The sequence below is a fragment of the Anolis carolinensis genome, unplaced genomic scaffold (genome assembly GCF_035594765.1).
Source record: "Anolis carolinensis isolate JA03-04 unplaced genomic scaffold, rAnoCar3.1.pri scaffold_11, whole genome shotgun sequence".
Classification (NCBI taxonomy): domain Eukaryota; kingdom Metazoa; phylum Chordata; class Lepidosauria; order Squamata; family Dactyloidae; genus Anolis; species Anolis carolinensis.
In genome coordinates this window covers 2,486,995-2,503,236 of record NW_026943822.1, presented here as the reverse complement: position 1 = coordinate 2,503,236, position 16,242 = coordinate 2,486,995, and the positions used below count along the sequence as shown (strand labels likewise).

General features: G+C 44.9%; 1 protein-coding gene across 1 annotated transcript; it reads left to right on the top strand.

Annotated features, from left to right (window-relative positions):
* The first annotated feature begins 5,449 nt into the window (after positions 1-5,449).
* Positions 5,450-16,183, top strand: pdia3 (protein disulfide isomerase family A member 3). Its single transcript, XM_062963618.1, has 13 exons — positions 5,450-5,946; positions 8,137-8,215; positions 8,446-8,563; positions 9,743-9,847; positions 10,118-10,247; positions 11,634-11,750; positions 11,851-11,976; positions 13,491-13,673; positions 13,768-13,876; positions 14,614-14,742; positions 14,879-14,958; positions 15,139-15,196; positions 15,749-16,183. Exons 1-13 carry the CDS (start codon positions 5,465-5,467, stop codon positions 15,869-15,871), a joined length of 1,839 nt encoding a protein of 612 aa, XP_062819688.1. The 5' UTR covers positions 5,450-5,464; the 3' UTR covers positions 15,872-16,183.
* The last annotated feature ends 59 nt before the right edge of the window (positions 16,184-16,242 follow it).

Below are 16,242 nucleotides of genomic sequence, written 5' to 3'. Positions count from 1 at the left end.
AAATTTGGCAGAAAAAGTAGTTCTATACGCAATAATGCTATGTAGTAATTACTGTATTTATGAATTTAGCACCAAAATATCACGATATATTGAAAACATTGACTCCAAAAATGCATTGGATAATCCAGAACGTTGGATAAGCAAATGTTGGATAAGTGAGACTCTACTGTACCAATAAATTACATTAATTGAGGCATCAGTAGGTTAATGTTTTTGAATATTTACATAAAGCTCAAATTTACAATAAGACTGTCCAACTCTGATCAAATCATTATTCTCATCTTTTTCAGTGTAAATGTGTTTATGTATCCTTTTAATAATAATAGAGTAAAATAATACATGTAATAATAATAATAAATACTGGAAAATAACACATGTAATAATAGAGAAAAATAATAAATGTAATAATACCAATAATAATAGAAAAACATAATAAATGTACCATACATTCTCAAGTATAAGCTGACCCAAATATAAGCCAAGCAGGACCCTCACCCGAGTATAAGCTGAGGGGGGCTTTTTCAGTCTTAAAAAAAGGGCTGAAAAACTAGGCTTATACTCGAGTATATACAGTATTTGCTGGTGAATGTCATGCACAAAAAGGGCCCTCTTTGTTACACAGTGGAAAATAAAATCTTGGGGTGCATTTATGAGGTAGACCAGGCATGGGCAAACTTCAGCCCTCCAGGTGTTTTGGACTTCAACTCCCACAATTGTGGGAGTTGAAGTCCAAAACACTTGGAGGGCCAAACTTTGCCCATGCCTTTTGTAGACCAAAGCCTATACTACCCTCTATCCCAGGATCTGATCCCAGATTATCTGCTTTGAACTGGGATATATGGCAGTGTGGACTCAGATAACTGTCATCATCTCTCTCTCTCTCTCTCATGCCATCCAACTATCAGCCCTGACATAGAACACATGGCCTTTGGCCAAAAAGGATAACCCGATGCTGCAAGTTCATAGGAAATGGTCATAAAATTCAATTGCTCTGAGGTGCAAGGAGGTGGGCTCTGGAATTTGGGAAAGGTAATTTATGATGTTTATTTACTACATTTATATCCTGGCCTTCTCACCCCGAAGGGGACTCAGAGTGGCTTACAAATTTTATGTACATACATTATATTAGCATAGCACAATATTAGCATTATATATTACTATATTGTAATATTAGTAATATTACATGTAATATAAATATAATTAATATATAATTATTAGTATTGTATTGTATTACGTTATAACATTATCAATATTATATGTGTGTTATATTATATATTGTATTTTGTATGTTTTAGCTTAGGCCCTATATGCATGGGCACCAGGGCTAGGTTCTTGCATTCCAAACAATAATGACTTATCTTTAGCCACCATACATGTAGGTGTATTCTTTCTAGTAAAGACAAAACCCATAGCCACACAGCTAGAGCAAATAACCCAGATCAAAGCCAATATTGTGGTATTTTCTGTCTTGATATTCCGGGATATATGGCTGTGTGGAAGGGCCCTGAATCACCACGGCCAGATAATCTGGGATAAGATGATCTGGGATCAGATCCTGGGATAGAAGGCAGTGTAGATCTATCCTGAATCCACTTGAATCGCCTTGGTTCAATGCTATGGAGTCATGGGAGGATGTTGTTTGACAAGGCCTTGAACCTTCTCTGCCAAAGAGTGCAGATGCCTCACCAAACTACAAATGCCAGAATCACACAGCATTAAATTAGAATGAGGTCCCTCAAAGAGGAACTCTAGGTGTATTTCCTGAAGCAGCTTCCTTTTTGGTTTTGGTTCAGCACTATGGCTCCTTCTACACTGCCATATAACCCAGATCAAAACACATAATCTGGATTTTATGTGGTCTAAGATAACTATGCCCTGGTGGCACAGTGTGTTAAAGCGTTGAGCTGCTGAACTTGTGGACCAAAAGGTCCCAGGTTCAAATCCCGGGAGCGGAATGAGTGCCCACTGTTAGCTCCAGCTTCTGCCAACCTAGCAGTTCGAAAACATGCCAATGTAAGTAGATCAATAGGTACCGCTCCGGCGGGAAGGTAACGGCACTCCATGCAGTCATGCCAGTGGCCACATGACCTTGGAGGTGTCTATGGACAATGCCGGCTCTTTGGCTTAGAAATGGAGATGAGCACCAACCCCCAGAGTCGGTCAAGACTGGACTTAACATCAGGGGAAACCTTTACCTTTTTGAAAGATAGCTATATGATGCAAATCTAATGTGGCCCTTAATTTTGGCCAGGCCACTTAGCCAAGAAAAAAATGTGAGTGTTAGCTTTGAGTAAACAAGATAGATTTTGGCCCTTTCTTTCCTGGTTCCATTGGCTCTTGCGACACTGCATCATGCGCTGCGGCGGACAAGGAGCCTTCCTTGGACCTTGGTCCCTGATAATGCATTGTGGCCTCCCTTGACCTTCTGACCATTGGAGCCACTGCCCATCCCATAATGGCTTTGAAAACAATACAATCAATCAGTCCAAGGATCCAGTCATTCTGAGCCTCCACTTCACCAAAACCGCTGTCCCTTTTGGTATCTGACTCTGGGGAAAGCAGCGCAAGACTAAAGGCAGGTGGTGCAATCCAGGCCCCATCTACACTGCCTGATTATCTGAACTGGATTATAGTTTGGGCAGTATAATACAGTTCAAAACAGATAATATGGATTACTATTTAATATATTATTTATTAAATATATACAGTATTAGTAAAATATATTGAATTATTTAATATTATTATATTTTTATTATAAAGCAGATAATGTGACTTGCAACCACCATCCAGAGGACTTTTTTATCGGCCGCCCCACAACTGTAGAACGAACTGCTGAAAGAACTCCGACAGCTACATGAGCTGTCGGAATTTAAAAACCAAGCCTACCCAGACAGTTTTTAAAAATGAATTTTAAGGATTTTGTTTAATCTCCGTTTGGTGTGTTTCCATATGTATGTCATAGAGATACGTTTTGGTGTGTTTATTTGTTGTGCTTGTGTGTTATTATTATTATTATTATTATTATTATTATTGTATGACACAGCAAACTGGGCTGCAAGGATCAGGCCTTGTGTCTCCTTCTTCAGGGTCCCATTCGTGAGCCGGAGCCAGGTCTTATCAACTTTTCATTCAATTTTGTCAAGGAATTTTCCATGCAATGTTTTGTTGTGCCAACTGTCAGCTCTAGTTTGTACTGCGGTTTTCTTATACTGGTTTTTTGTCTGCTGTGCTTTGAGGAGTTTCTGATTTTTGACTTCAATCAAAGCAGGTTCTTCACTTTGCTTTACATATTCTGCCAGGGAATTTTCTTCTTCTTTGACTGCTTGTTTTACTTGTAAGAGTTGTTGTTATTATTTTATTATGACACAGCAAACAAAATAAATATGCTGGATTTCGTATCACAAAATCACAAGTCGAACACTTCCAAGTGTCTAGGACTGTGTGATGTATTTTTGGATGATGCGTGCAGATCCCAGCAGGGTGGCCTTTTGCAGTTGGCAGATCGTGATTTTGTCAATGTCTATTGTTTCCAAATGCCGGCTGAGAGCTTTTGGTACGGCACCCAATGTGCCGGTCACCACCGGGACCACCCGCGCTGGTTTCTGCCAGAGTTTAAATAAATAATAAATAAACTTTATTTTTATATCCCGCCCCATCTCCCCGAAGGGCTCACAACAGGGACAAGCCCAAACAACAACAACATATTAAACATAAACTTAAAATATTCCAACAATACACAAAATAAAATAATGGACAACTACATTAAAATCCAAGCAGATAAAATCAGAGTAATTAAAACCAACCCAGTGGGGACAGGTTTCATAAAGTGCTGTATCATGGAAATAAGTAGCAGTGATAAAGTGCCATATAGATCATAGAATCATAGAATAGTAGAGTTGGAAGAGACCACATGGGCCATCCAGTCCAACCCCCTGCCAAGAAGCAGGAAATCGCATTCAAAGCACCCCCGACAGATGGCCATCCAGCCTCTGCTTAAAAGCCTCCAAAGAAGGAGCCTCCACCACGGCCCCGGGGAGAGAGTTCCACTGCCGAACAGCCCTTCTCACAGTGAGGAAGTTCTTCCTGATGTTCAGGTGGAATCTCCTTCCCTGTAGTTTGAAGCCCTTGTTCCATTGTGTCCTAGTCTGCAGGGCAGCAGAAAACAAGCTTGCTCCCTCCTCCCTTTGACTTCCCTTCACGTATTTGTACATGGCTATCATGTCTCCTCTCAGCCTTCTCTTCTGCAGGCTAAACATGCCCAGCTCTTTAAGCCGCTCCTCATAGGGCTTGTTCTCCAGACCCTTAATCATTTTAGGTTTTTTATGCTTTTATATTTATACTAGCTGTGCCCGGCCACGCATTGCTGTGGCAAAGTGGTGGTGGTATTGGTTAAAAATGGTTGTGTAATTTTTATTTGACATTATTTGCACGTTATTTGCAATTTTTTATTAATTTTATTGTACGTTATATTTTTATTATATTTTATTATTTTCTTGTATTATTTTTAGTTATTTTCTGTTATGATAGTATTTTATTGTATTAATTTTTAGTGTTTTTTATTATTTTTATTGGGTTGCTAGGAGACCAAGTTGGAGGAGCTTAGCCTTCTAACTGGCAGCAATTGGATAAAAGCAATTATTCCTCTCTCTCTAATTAGGACTTGATTTTTCTTTTCTTTTTGTTGTATCAACCTAGAGCCGTGGATGACGGGTTGTGTCGTCAAATTTCGAGGTTGGGGGGCCTGTAGTTTTGTTGTTTTGTGGGTCGCCATGATGCCATCACTCTTTTATATATATATATATACTAGCTGTGCCCGGCCACGCATTGCTGTGGCATTGTCTGGTGGTGCTGGTGAGAAATTGTTGAGCTAGTGATGGTATTGAATGTCTGTTGTATGGCTGTCTTTATGTTTAGTATGCACACTGAAGTGGATAATATGGCAGTGTGGAGTCAAGATAATCCAGTTCAAAGCAGATAATATAAGATTCTAAATGGGTTATATAGATGTGGAAGGGCCTTGAGTCTACACTGCCATATAATCCAGTTAAAATCTGATAATCTGTGGAAGAGGCCTAAGTGAGGCCTAACTGCCTGTGCCCTGGGCTGAGTGGGTTGCTAGGAGACTAAGTGGGCGGAACTTAGCCTTCTAACTGGCAGCAATTGGATAAAAACTATTATTCCTTTCCCTGTAATTAGGACTTTATTTTTCTTTTCTTTTTGTTGTATCAACCTAGAGCCGTGAATGATGGGTTGTGTTGTCAAATTTCGAGGTTGGGGGGGGCCTGTAGTTTTGTTGTTTTGTCCGCTGCCCTGATGCCATCACTCTTTTATATATATATATAGATAGATGATGATGATGATTATTATTATATGGCAATGTAAGTCCATCCTGACATATTTAAGCAGAGTCTGGATGGCTATCTGCAGGGAGGGCTCTGACAGTGGCAGAAGTGGGTGGGGCAGGATGGTCTCGCGAGATCCTTTCCAACTCCCGGATCCTCTGATAGCAGGAGGAGGGCGGGGCCGCGCTTCTGGGAAGAGCGCTGCTCTAGGCGTCGCCTTGGCGACAAGGCGAGGCCCCGCCCCCACCCGTCGCGGGACTCCCCGATTGGTCGCGAGTCCTCAGGCGCCGGCCAATGAGCGCCTGCCACACTGCAGATCCGGCCTCTCTTCCGGAGGGGGCAGGACTTCCGGCCGCTCTTTTAGCTTCCCGCTGCGGCGAGCGAGCGCCACAGAAAGCGAAAGCCGCCGCCGCCGCCTCTCCCTCCGCCTCGCGCGTCCTCTCCGTCTCCGGGTGTCCATGGAGGCCCTGCTGCTCGCGCTGCTCCTCGCCGCCCTCGCGCCCAGGCCGGGCGGGGCCTCCGACGTGATCGAGCTCGGCGACGACGACTTCGACAGCGGCCTTTCGGACCGCAGCGTCGCCTTGGTCGAGTTCTACGCGCCGTGGTTGGTTTCGAGGCCTGAAGGGGAACGAGGGGGGGACGGGAGGGCTGAGCGCGGGGCTCCGAGGCGACTCAGGGCCTCGACCCTCAGGGGCGCCCCCGAATGCCGGTGGGGGCGGGGCCTCCCGCCGTGGCTGCTCCCCATTGGCTGCCCGGAGGGGGCGGGGCCCTCCTCTGCGGAAGCTGCAACCTTCCTTCTCTTAAAGGAGACCCCCCCTTTCGCCTCCATAGGACACAGAATGAACAGTTATTAATATTAGTACACAATTGCTATTAGTATACAGCTCAGTATAAGTATTACTACTAAGTATACAACTCAGACATGGAAAGGAAGTAAATATGGACATGTCAAGAAAGGCATGAGGGTTTTTTAATCATGTCAGAAGTGACTTGAGAACATACTGCGAGTCGCTTCTGGTGTGAGAGACTCGGCCGTCTACAAAGACGTTGCCCAGGGGACACGCAGATGTGTTAGCTGGGAGACTTATCTTTTGTCCTTGCAAGCTAGAGCTGACAGACGGGAGCGCATGTGGATTCAAACTGGCAGTGTTCAGGTCAGCAGTTCAGCTGGCACAACGGTTTAATTCATTGGGCCACCGTAGTAACCTAACCTTCAGGTCATCTTTTCACAATGTTTTAACCCATCGCGCCACTGCAGCATGAGGGTTGAAGATCAGTATTATCAGTATAATTTTTTATCATGTCAGAAGCTACTTGAGAGCACGCTGCAAGTTGCTTCTGGTGTGAGAGAATTGGCCGCCGACAGACGTTGCCTAGGGGAACCCAAATGTGTTAGTTGGGAGGATTCTCTCATGTCCTCGCAAGCTAGAGCTGACAGCCAGGAGTTCACCCCTTTCTCACGGATTCGATCCAGCAACCTTCAGGTCAGCACATGGGTTTAACCCATTGAACTACCCTAGCAACCTTTCAGGTCAACAGTTCTCAATGGTTTAACCCATTGTGCCACCACGACATGAGAGTTGAAGATCAGCATAATTTTTTATCATGTCAGAAGCGACTTGAGAGCATACAGCAAGTTGCTTCTGGTGTGAGAGAATTGGCCATTGACAGAGGTGTTGCCCAGGGGATGCCCGGATGTGTTGCTGGGAGGATTCTCTCATGTTCTCGCAAGCTAGAGCTGACAGGCGGGAGCTCACATCAGCAACCCAACCTTCAGGTCAGCAGGTCAGCTGGCCCAAGGGTTTAACCCAGGCATGGGCAAATTTGGGCCCTCCAGGTGTTTTGGACTTCAACTCCCACAGTTTCTAACAATCAGCTGTTAGGAATTGTGGGAGTTAGAAGTCCAAAACACTTGGAGGGCCCAAGTTTGCCCATGCCTGCTTAGACAGATTTAGACAGCTCTTTGGAACTATTGTGGAAGTTGAAGTCCAAAATACCTGGAGGAGGGCCAAAGTCGGCCCATGCCTGCTCTTGCCTAGCTTTGATGTTATGATGGCTTCTGTTCACAGTCACTCCCAATAAATACACATTGATTGGATTATGCTTATCCATTTCAAAATGCAGACAAGGGAATGAGATATGTTGGGAGCCAAGGCAGTCTAGGCAGCGTCAAACTGTTAATTTATTAAGTAAATTTATTAGAGCCCCCCACTTTTGTAAACAAGATGCAGGACTACTGCTGTTTGCCTCTTCAAATTGAAGCAGTTTTAAAATTTTGCAAATAATGGCAGTAATATCTGGCATTTAAAACTTACACAAGGATATACTTTGAAAAATCTAAAAGATTTGAAAATGTCACAGCTGGGTTCTGTAAGTCACCAAAAATAGGATGTAAACTGAACTCTTGACAGGCCTTCTCCTATTTGGATTATGTCCTTAAAGTATGCTTTTGCTCAATGATGTTGTTCTTGATTGCACACTGAGATCCAGAAATGCCATGTTCAATACCTGGAATCCTCTTATTGTTACATTTTGTTTCATGGTGATAATTCTGTTTGAGTTTGATGCATTTCAGTGGTTCTCTCAAAAACGGTACATGCATGTGCTCTTAATGTCATGCCTGCAATTTAAAAAAATAATGTATTTCAGATAAATTTCAAAATGCAGGGCAGGTTCTTGAGCTGGGGTGGAATCCAGTTCAGTCTGGGAGCTAGATCTTAGTCCAGAGGAGGAATCAGAGAGGGGGTGGGGCATCTGTGGGGCAGGGCCTGACAGGGTCCTCTGTCATCTGCAGGTGTGGCCACTGCAAGCGCCTGGCCCCCGAGTACGAGTCAGCAGCCACCCGGCTGAAGGGCGTGGTCCCGCTGGTCAAGGTGAGTGTTGCACCTTCATACAGTCATCATCAGCATCATAAGAACAACAGCCACGTTCCCATGGGGAGTCAGAGGGAGGGTCCTGTGGCCTATCTTAGACTGAGGACGCTGAAAGCAGGTGTTTTGGGGGGGGGGGGCCTCCAGGAGTCTGTCCTTCCTGCCGCACAGGCCAAACTTGTGTCAGGTTCCTCCCCACTAAGGATGTGGCTGCGCTCCTTCCTCTTCTGCAGGTTGACTGCACGGCCAACTCCAACACCTGCAACAAGTACGGCGTGAGTGGCTACCCGACGCTCAAGATCTTCCGCAACGGGGAAGAGTCAGGGACCTACGATGGACCCAGGACGGCAGGTGGGCTTGTGGGGCTCCTCTGCTCCTGGGAGCCCATGGGGATGCAGATGGGGGGAGGGGTGACAAGCCAACAAAATCCAATCCTTTTTATAATCATCAGAAATGAGGGTGGCACAGTTTAAATCGATTTTATGCTTATTTTAAATACAGTGGAGTCTCACTTATCCAAGCTAAACGGGCCGGCAGAAGCTTGGATAAGCGAATATCTTGGATAATAAGGAGGGATTAAGGAAAAGCCTATTAAACATCAAATTAGGTTATGATGTTTCACCAAAACATCATGTTAGACAACAAATTTGACAGAAAAAGTAGTTCAATACGCAGTAATGTTATGATATAATTGCTGTGTTTACAAATTTAGCACCAAAATATCACGATATATTGAAAACCTTGACTACAGAAATGGCTTGGATAATCCAGAGGCTTGGATAAGTGAGACTCTGCTGTATGTCTTTATCTTTATTTTTTTCCATCACGCGAACTTTTTAAAATAGGACGAACTGTACATTACAGTGGACTACTGTAAAGTCTGCACATTTTGCATCATGTTCTTGTAACACAAGCCAATAATTATTTTTCATCAGATCTAATTTTAGGTCATTCTTAGAGGGGGTTTTTTGCGCTGGATTCAGATCTGTATTTTTTCTATATCATTTCGTTTTTGTGATGGGACTAATCAAATAATGCATTTACGCACTGATATCAATAGAATCTAATTGATATAATTGTATAAATGAATTAATTATTTAATTAGCCTCATTGCAAAAACTGCATATGATAGATTAAAAATAAACACAGGTCTGAATTCAGCACAAAAGCCTCTGTAAAAATGACCTGAATTTATATCTGATGAAAAATAATTATTGGCTTGTGGGGCTTGTGGCGTCCCATGGCCATCCCTGTATTGGGCTGTGGCTCAGTGGGATCAATGCTGCATTAATCCTAACCACTAACTCCAACAGAAGTCTCAACCAAATTCAAACAAAGCCCTACCTCGCACTAATCTAAACCTTACCCTTTCCCTATCTTGGACTGCAGCTCAGTGGGGCCAATGCCACATTAAAGGACATTGGATAGACAGACTTCCTTAAACAGAGAGGGAGGGGCTTGTGGCCCTTGTGGTGCAATCTATGAGCCGTGTGTGGGGTCCTAATCATGCCATTGTGCTTTTCTCCCAAGATGGAATTGTGAGCCATCTCAAGAAACAGGCCGGTCCTGCCTCGGTTGCCCTACGATCTGATACGTTTGAGAAGTTCATCAGCGAAAAGGATGCTGCGGTAGTGGGTGAGTGAGTGAGGGGTCTGTGTGCAGAAGGCCTCCAACGGCAACGAGGGCCCAAACCTTGGTATCTATGAAACAAAATCAGTAGAGGTTGTCTTCATCTTCTAACAAAGTGTCAAGGAGAAGTCTTTTCTTTAGGAGGCAAGACAGGCACACGGATGGGGGGAGAGGGAGGGAAAGAGGACTTTAACGTGTTTGGTCATTGGAACGGCTGAAGAGCATCTCCTGTCCCTTTCTGACTCGGCCTCGATTTCCCCTTGCATTGTCTTTCAGGCTTCTTCAAGGAGCTGTTTGGTGACGCTCACTCCGAGTTCATGAAAGCGGCAAGCAACTTGCGGGACAACTACCGCTTTGGGCACACCAGCGACGAAGAGCTGATCAAGAAGTATGAGCCGGATGGCGAGTAAGTGTTCCGTGGGCCTCTGCAGCACTCTCAGCTGTTCTTTCTAAAATGTTGCGCACGTTTCTTACGTTCTAGTTTCGGGGTTGTGTTTCAGGACACTTTTTCTCACCCATTTTGCAAATTCTTCCTTGGCATATCTCTCTGATAAGACCCATTGTAATCTCTGTTGAAAGGAAAAGTGTGTTAATGTTATCCTTGGCATGGCTTTAGGCTTTTAGGCTCTTGACTTGAGCCCTAGCCCTATTTGGCCTCTTGCAGGAAGGGGCTACCTCTGTGAAATCTCTTGGGGGATTGGCTTTGGCTTGTTTGTCCCGTTCCTAGAAGGGAGAAAGCAAGCCAGGGCTTGAGGTGCCTACTGACTTATCAATTACCTTTCCCTGGGGAATGGTTGAGCCACCTGCTGCCTCATTGGCAGAAAGCTGAGGTGGAAAGAGCGGCTGAGCCTCTCCTGAGAGCTGTTTGGGGTAACAGCCTGCCTCTTAGCAGGATGAATATCTGATGGGACTCAGGCAGAGCAGGGCTTGAATCCACATTTGGCCACTGCAGCCCCAGGCAAGTCACAGCCGCAGGGGAATGAATCCATCCAAGAAGCCCCTGTACCTTGAGGCAGCGTAGCCTAGTGACGTCAGTGTCCTACTCCACGAAACCAGGGTTGCAATTCATGCTCAGTCACACTCAGTTGTTGAGAAAGGCAATAGCAAGACAGCAGCAACAACACAGACCTGTACAACCAGAGGAAGTAACAGATAAAAAGGAAAGCATAATGAAGAGTTACTCATCTCAAGAATAAAATGTGCAGTTATCTCACAAAAGAATGCACCAGAGTTGTTCAGAAGATAAGGGAATTTTATAACATCCTTCCCATTGAGAACACTGAAAAAATGGAATTCCTGTCTTTCATTTTTTATTATTATATCGAGTGTTTGAAAAAGAACTCCCTAGTTTTAATGTGTTTATACTTAAAACTACTGAGTTCTTTTTCAAACACCCTGTATTTAGACCACACAAACAAAGAGTAGTGAAGTGTTTAACAGAAACCAAGTCATAAGAACAATTCCTTTTAGAACATTCCGTGTGTGTTTGTGTGTGTGTGTGTGTGTGTGTGTATATATATATCTATATATCTATCTAAAAGCTGATGGCAACACATTCCATCTTGTCACCAAAGCTCTCTTCTAGGTGAGATGAATCAAAATACAAAGATAAGTTTCCAATGGCTCCACGCTGACATGGAATTAATAATGTGGTAGGGGAACAAGTCTTTGATCAAATCTTGCCAAAAACTCCCCATGACAGGCAGCAATTTAAAGGCACACCAAACAACATTGCCAAAGGGAGGGGGGATGCCTTGCCTGCCTCTCAGCTGCATTGGCTAACTTTTTCCAGGGGAATCTTCCTGTTCCGTCCTCTGCACCTGGCCAACAAATTTGAGGAGAACTCTGTTCGATACACGGAAGACAAGATCACCACTGGCAAGATCAAGAAGTTCCTTCAGGAGAACATGTGAGTGCTGCCGTTGCTGCCGTTTCCCCAGTGGGGGGCTGGTCCCGCGTCCGTCCTTCTGCACACTAAGAATGCGCCTGGGGCTCCTTTTGTTCTTCAGATTCGGCCTCTGCCCGCACATGACGGAAGACAACAAAGAGCTGATCCAAGGAAAGGACCTGCTTGTGGCGTATTACGACGTGGATTACGAAAAGAATCCCAAAGGGTCAAACTACTGGCGGAACAGGTGAGTTGCCTCTCCAGCTGATGCCTAGGACACAAAGCTTTGAAACGGCGGGGGGGGGGGGGCACTCCCTCCTGGGATTCCTCAGCCACTCTTGGCCCAGAGTTGTGTGCCGGGGGGGGGGGGGGGGGGGTCTCTTCTGTACAGCAAGTGGGCTGCAGCTATTCCCTTTGCCTTTGATTTCCAGTGCAGTGTGAAACGCTGGGACTTGAAATTTGAATTTTATAACAAAAGAGATGGTGAAAGAACTGATTAAAGGGAGGGAAGGAAGGAGAGTAAGAAGAGAGTAAAGAGTGAAGGCATTGGGAGATATAAGCATTGCCAAGTACTAGAGAAAGAGATGGTGGGTAAAATGTGGAGAAGAGATCCAAATGACTTGACAGAGATGGAAGGAGGGAAAATTGCAGAGGAAATGTTTTTCAAAACAAGATGTTTAAGAACAGAGAGACACAGAGATGCTGAATTGAAAGATTGTGTTGAGAGGGGAAAATGCAAACAGGAAAGAGGGAAAAGGTTGGATTGCGTGTGTGTGTTATTATTATTATTATACTTTGCGACACTTATATCCCGCCCTTCTCCCCGAAGGGCAGTTTACAAGTATATATACATACAATATATTATATTATATGACTATATTGCAGTATTATTAGTAATACAGTAGAGTCTCACTTATCCAAGCTAAATGGGCCGGCAGAAGCTTGGATAAGCAAATATGTTGGATAATAAGGAGGGATTAAGGAAAAGCCTATTAAACATCAAATTAGGTTATGATATTACAAATTAAGCACCAAAACATTCATGTTATACAGCAAATTTGACACCAAAATATCACAATATATTGAAAACATTGACTACAAAAATGGCTTGGATAATCCAGAGGCTTGGATAAGCGAGGCTTGGATAAGTGAGACTCTACTGTATTGCATGTAATATAAATATACAATTATAATAGTGAATTATTACATTATATTACATCATAATATTGTATATACAATATAATATTATAATATTAGTTTAGTATATTATTATTTATTATTATATCATTAAATTGATACAGGAGACATGATGGAAAGATGTCTTCCTGGCCTTGTCTTCTTCATTCTGGTCCAGAATGTTTGCATCAATCTGACATTATAAAACTCAGGATGCAGGACAGCCAAGGGTGGTACTCCACTTTTGCAATTTGTAACCACCCCTTAGCATTTTTCTGCAGATTAAACTATTGTATCTTTAATCTCCTTGTTTTTAGCTTCTGATTGGGAAATAGGGGCTAGAAATATTTAGGGCACTGTGCCTCAACGCGTGTGTTTTCAGACCAGGGCCCACTCTGCATCCCAATGGCACGGCTCAGCTCCCAAGGCTCCCCTCTCCTGCAGACTCTGGGCCTGGTCTGAGTGCTGTGACACCAAGGGCCCCTCATCCTGAGAGCCAAGGGGGCTCGTTGGGCTGGGCAGAGGCCCCCTTCAGCCGGGAGGGCCACTGGCTTCATGGCACCGCTGACGGCATTGTGTTTGCAGGGTGATGAAAGTGGCCCGGAGTTTCCTGGATGCTGGGCACAAGCTCAACTTTGCCGTTGCCAGTTCAAAGACCTTTGGCCACGAGATCTCGGAGTTTGGCCTGGACAGCTCCACCAGCGATGTCCCCGTTGTGGCCCTCAGGACGGCCAAGGGGGAGAAGTACGCCATGCAGGAGGAGTTCTCGTAAGTGTCTCTTTGACGCAGCCGCAGGTCGGGACAGAATGACTGTGGGAGAAGGGTGGCTGAATGGGCTCTCCTGTCTTTGTCTGTTGTGCAGGCGTGATGGGAAGGCCTTGGAGAGATTCCTCCAGGATTATTTTGATGGGAACCTGAAAAGATACTTGAAGTCCGAACCCATCCCAGAAAACAATGAGGGGCCTGTGAAGGTAAGAGCTCCCGCCCCTGCCCCCCCCCCCCCCCCACACACACACACTCAGGTTGGCGGGGACGAGGGTGCGGGCCTTCTTGGTTGTGGCCCCCCTCCCAAGGGAGATCAGGCAGGCTCCCACCATTGCATCTTTTAAAAAGCAGTTAAAAACTTGGTTTTTTCGCTGTGCATTTGAATAACTCAGTCCCCATGTCCTAAATTAAATCAATATATTTCTCACGCACTGTTCCCGCTTTATAATTAAGTGGACACCCATCCCCTGTAAACGATTAAAAATATTTTCCATCTTATCGTTTGTCCCACAGCACTTTATGACAATATTACTGCACTTTAGTTTAAATGTCCCCCCCATACTACCCCCCTCCATTAACCTGGTGGTTCATTCCATTTTACTATGTTTTTACTCATTTTATGCTTTTAAATGAGTTTTATGATCATTGTAATTATTGTTTTCTAGTGTCAATTTTATTGTGGTTTTATTTACTGTAATGTGTTTTAACTGTTGTATTTGTTTTGTTAGCCGCCCTGAGTCCCTGTCTGGAAATGGTGGCGGGATATAAGAATAAAGTTACTTACTTACTTACTTACTCACACTTGTCTTAGGGCTTTTGGGAACTGTAGTCCAAGGATATCTGGAGGAGGACATGATTTACACTCATTTCTAAATGGCAATCAGTCTCTGGCCTTGCCTTTCTGTTCTGGTTTTTTTCCCCATCCTCTGTGTTCTCTTCCCAGGTGATTGTGGCTGAGAACTTTGATGAGATAGTCAACGCGGAAGGCAAAGATGTCCTTATAGAGTTCTATGCACCATGGTGTGGCCATTGCAAGAACCTGGAGCCCAAGTACAAAGAGCTAGGGGAGAAGGTGGGTTGGAGTGTGGTTGACGCCACATGGGAGAAAGTGGGCGGGCAGGGGGGAAGCAGCACCACGAGGACAAAAAATGTGTTACGTGCTGCTGCTGCCGCCTGTCATAACAGTTGACTGGCTTGCCTCTCAACAGCTCAGCAACGATCCTAACATTGTCATTGCCAAGATGGACGCCACAGCCAACGATGTGCCTTCTCCCTACGAAGTCCGAGGGTAAGAGCCCTACCTGTGCCCATGTGATAGCATGGATGCCTAGAGATGGGCATTCATGGCCTTGCGCCCGCCCATGCTCGCTTCAGAGGAAGATGTGCGCTGAAGCCTGCAGCACAAAGGGCCTTTCCTGCAAGTCTCTCTGCTGAAGGTGCCGGCTAACTTCTTTGTCCTCTTTGGCAGGTTCCCCACCATTTACTTTTCTCCTGCGGGAAGCAAGCAGAATCCAAAGAAATATGAGGTAAGTCTTGTGGTTCCACGAGAAGAGGTGGATATTATTATAGTTACAGTAGAGTCTCACTTATCCAAGCCTCGCTTATCCAAGCCTCTGAATTATGCAAGCCATTTTTGTAGTCAATGCTTTCAATATATCGTGATAGTTTGGTGCTAAATTCGTAAATACAGTAATTACAGCATAACATTACTGCGTATTGAACTATTTTTTCTGTCAAATTTGTTGTATAACTTTATGTTTTGGTGCTTAATTTGTAAAATCATAACCTAATTTGATGTTTAATAGGCTTTTCCTTAATCCCTCCTTATTATCCAACATATTCACTTATCCAAGCTTCTGCCGGCCCATTTAGCTTGGATAAGTGAGACTCTAGTGTATTATAATTGACCTCTAGAGCAAGATGACAAAGGAGGGCTCCTTTGTATGGATCATGATGGGGAAGGGGAGCCCATGGGAATGCTGGGAGCCCAGAGGACCCTGCTCTCTAGGTTGCAGTGAAATTGGCCCGCAAGATGTCTAGGAAGGGTCTTCAACCTGGTTCCCGCTTGCCTTTTGCAGGGGGGCCGTGAGGTGAGTGACTTTGTCAGCTACTTGAAGCGGGAGGCCACCTACCCGCCTGTCCTGCAGGAGGATGAGAAACCCAAGAAGAAGAAGAAGGCAGCGCCCAAGGAAGATCTGTGAGGAGGAGGAGGAGGAAGGGGGGCTTGCCTCGACTGTCACTTTGCCTGCGGAGGAGCCCAGTGGCCCCTGAGCGCGGAGGCCGGTCCCTTTGTCCCGCCATCGCAACCTCCGTCCTTGAAAGTGAAGCGGGAGCGGCCGAGGAGGGCCGGGCCAAGGGCACCACCACTTGGCCATGCCTCCTCGCCTCTTGGCCACCGCGCTCGCTGTGGGTGCCCTGGACTGGTTAATGTTTGTGGGAGGGTGGGGGGCTTGTTTTCTAATTTTTTGTACATTTTGAGGAGAGGATCAATAAAATACCCCTTTAGGCCCCCACTTACCTGCTTTTGTGTGATGCTGCTGTGCCCGCTCTTACCTAGGAGGTTCTCTGGGAG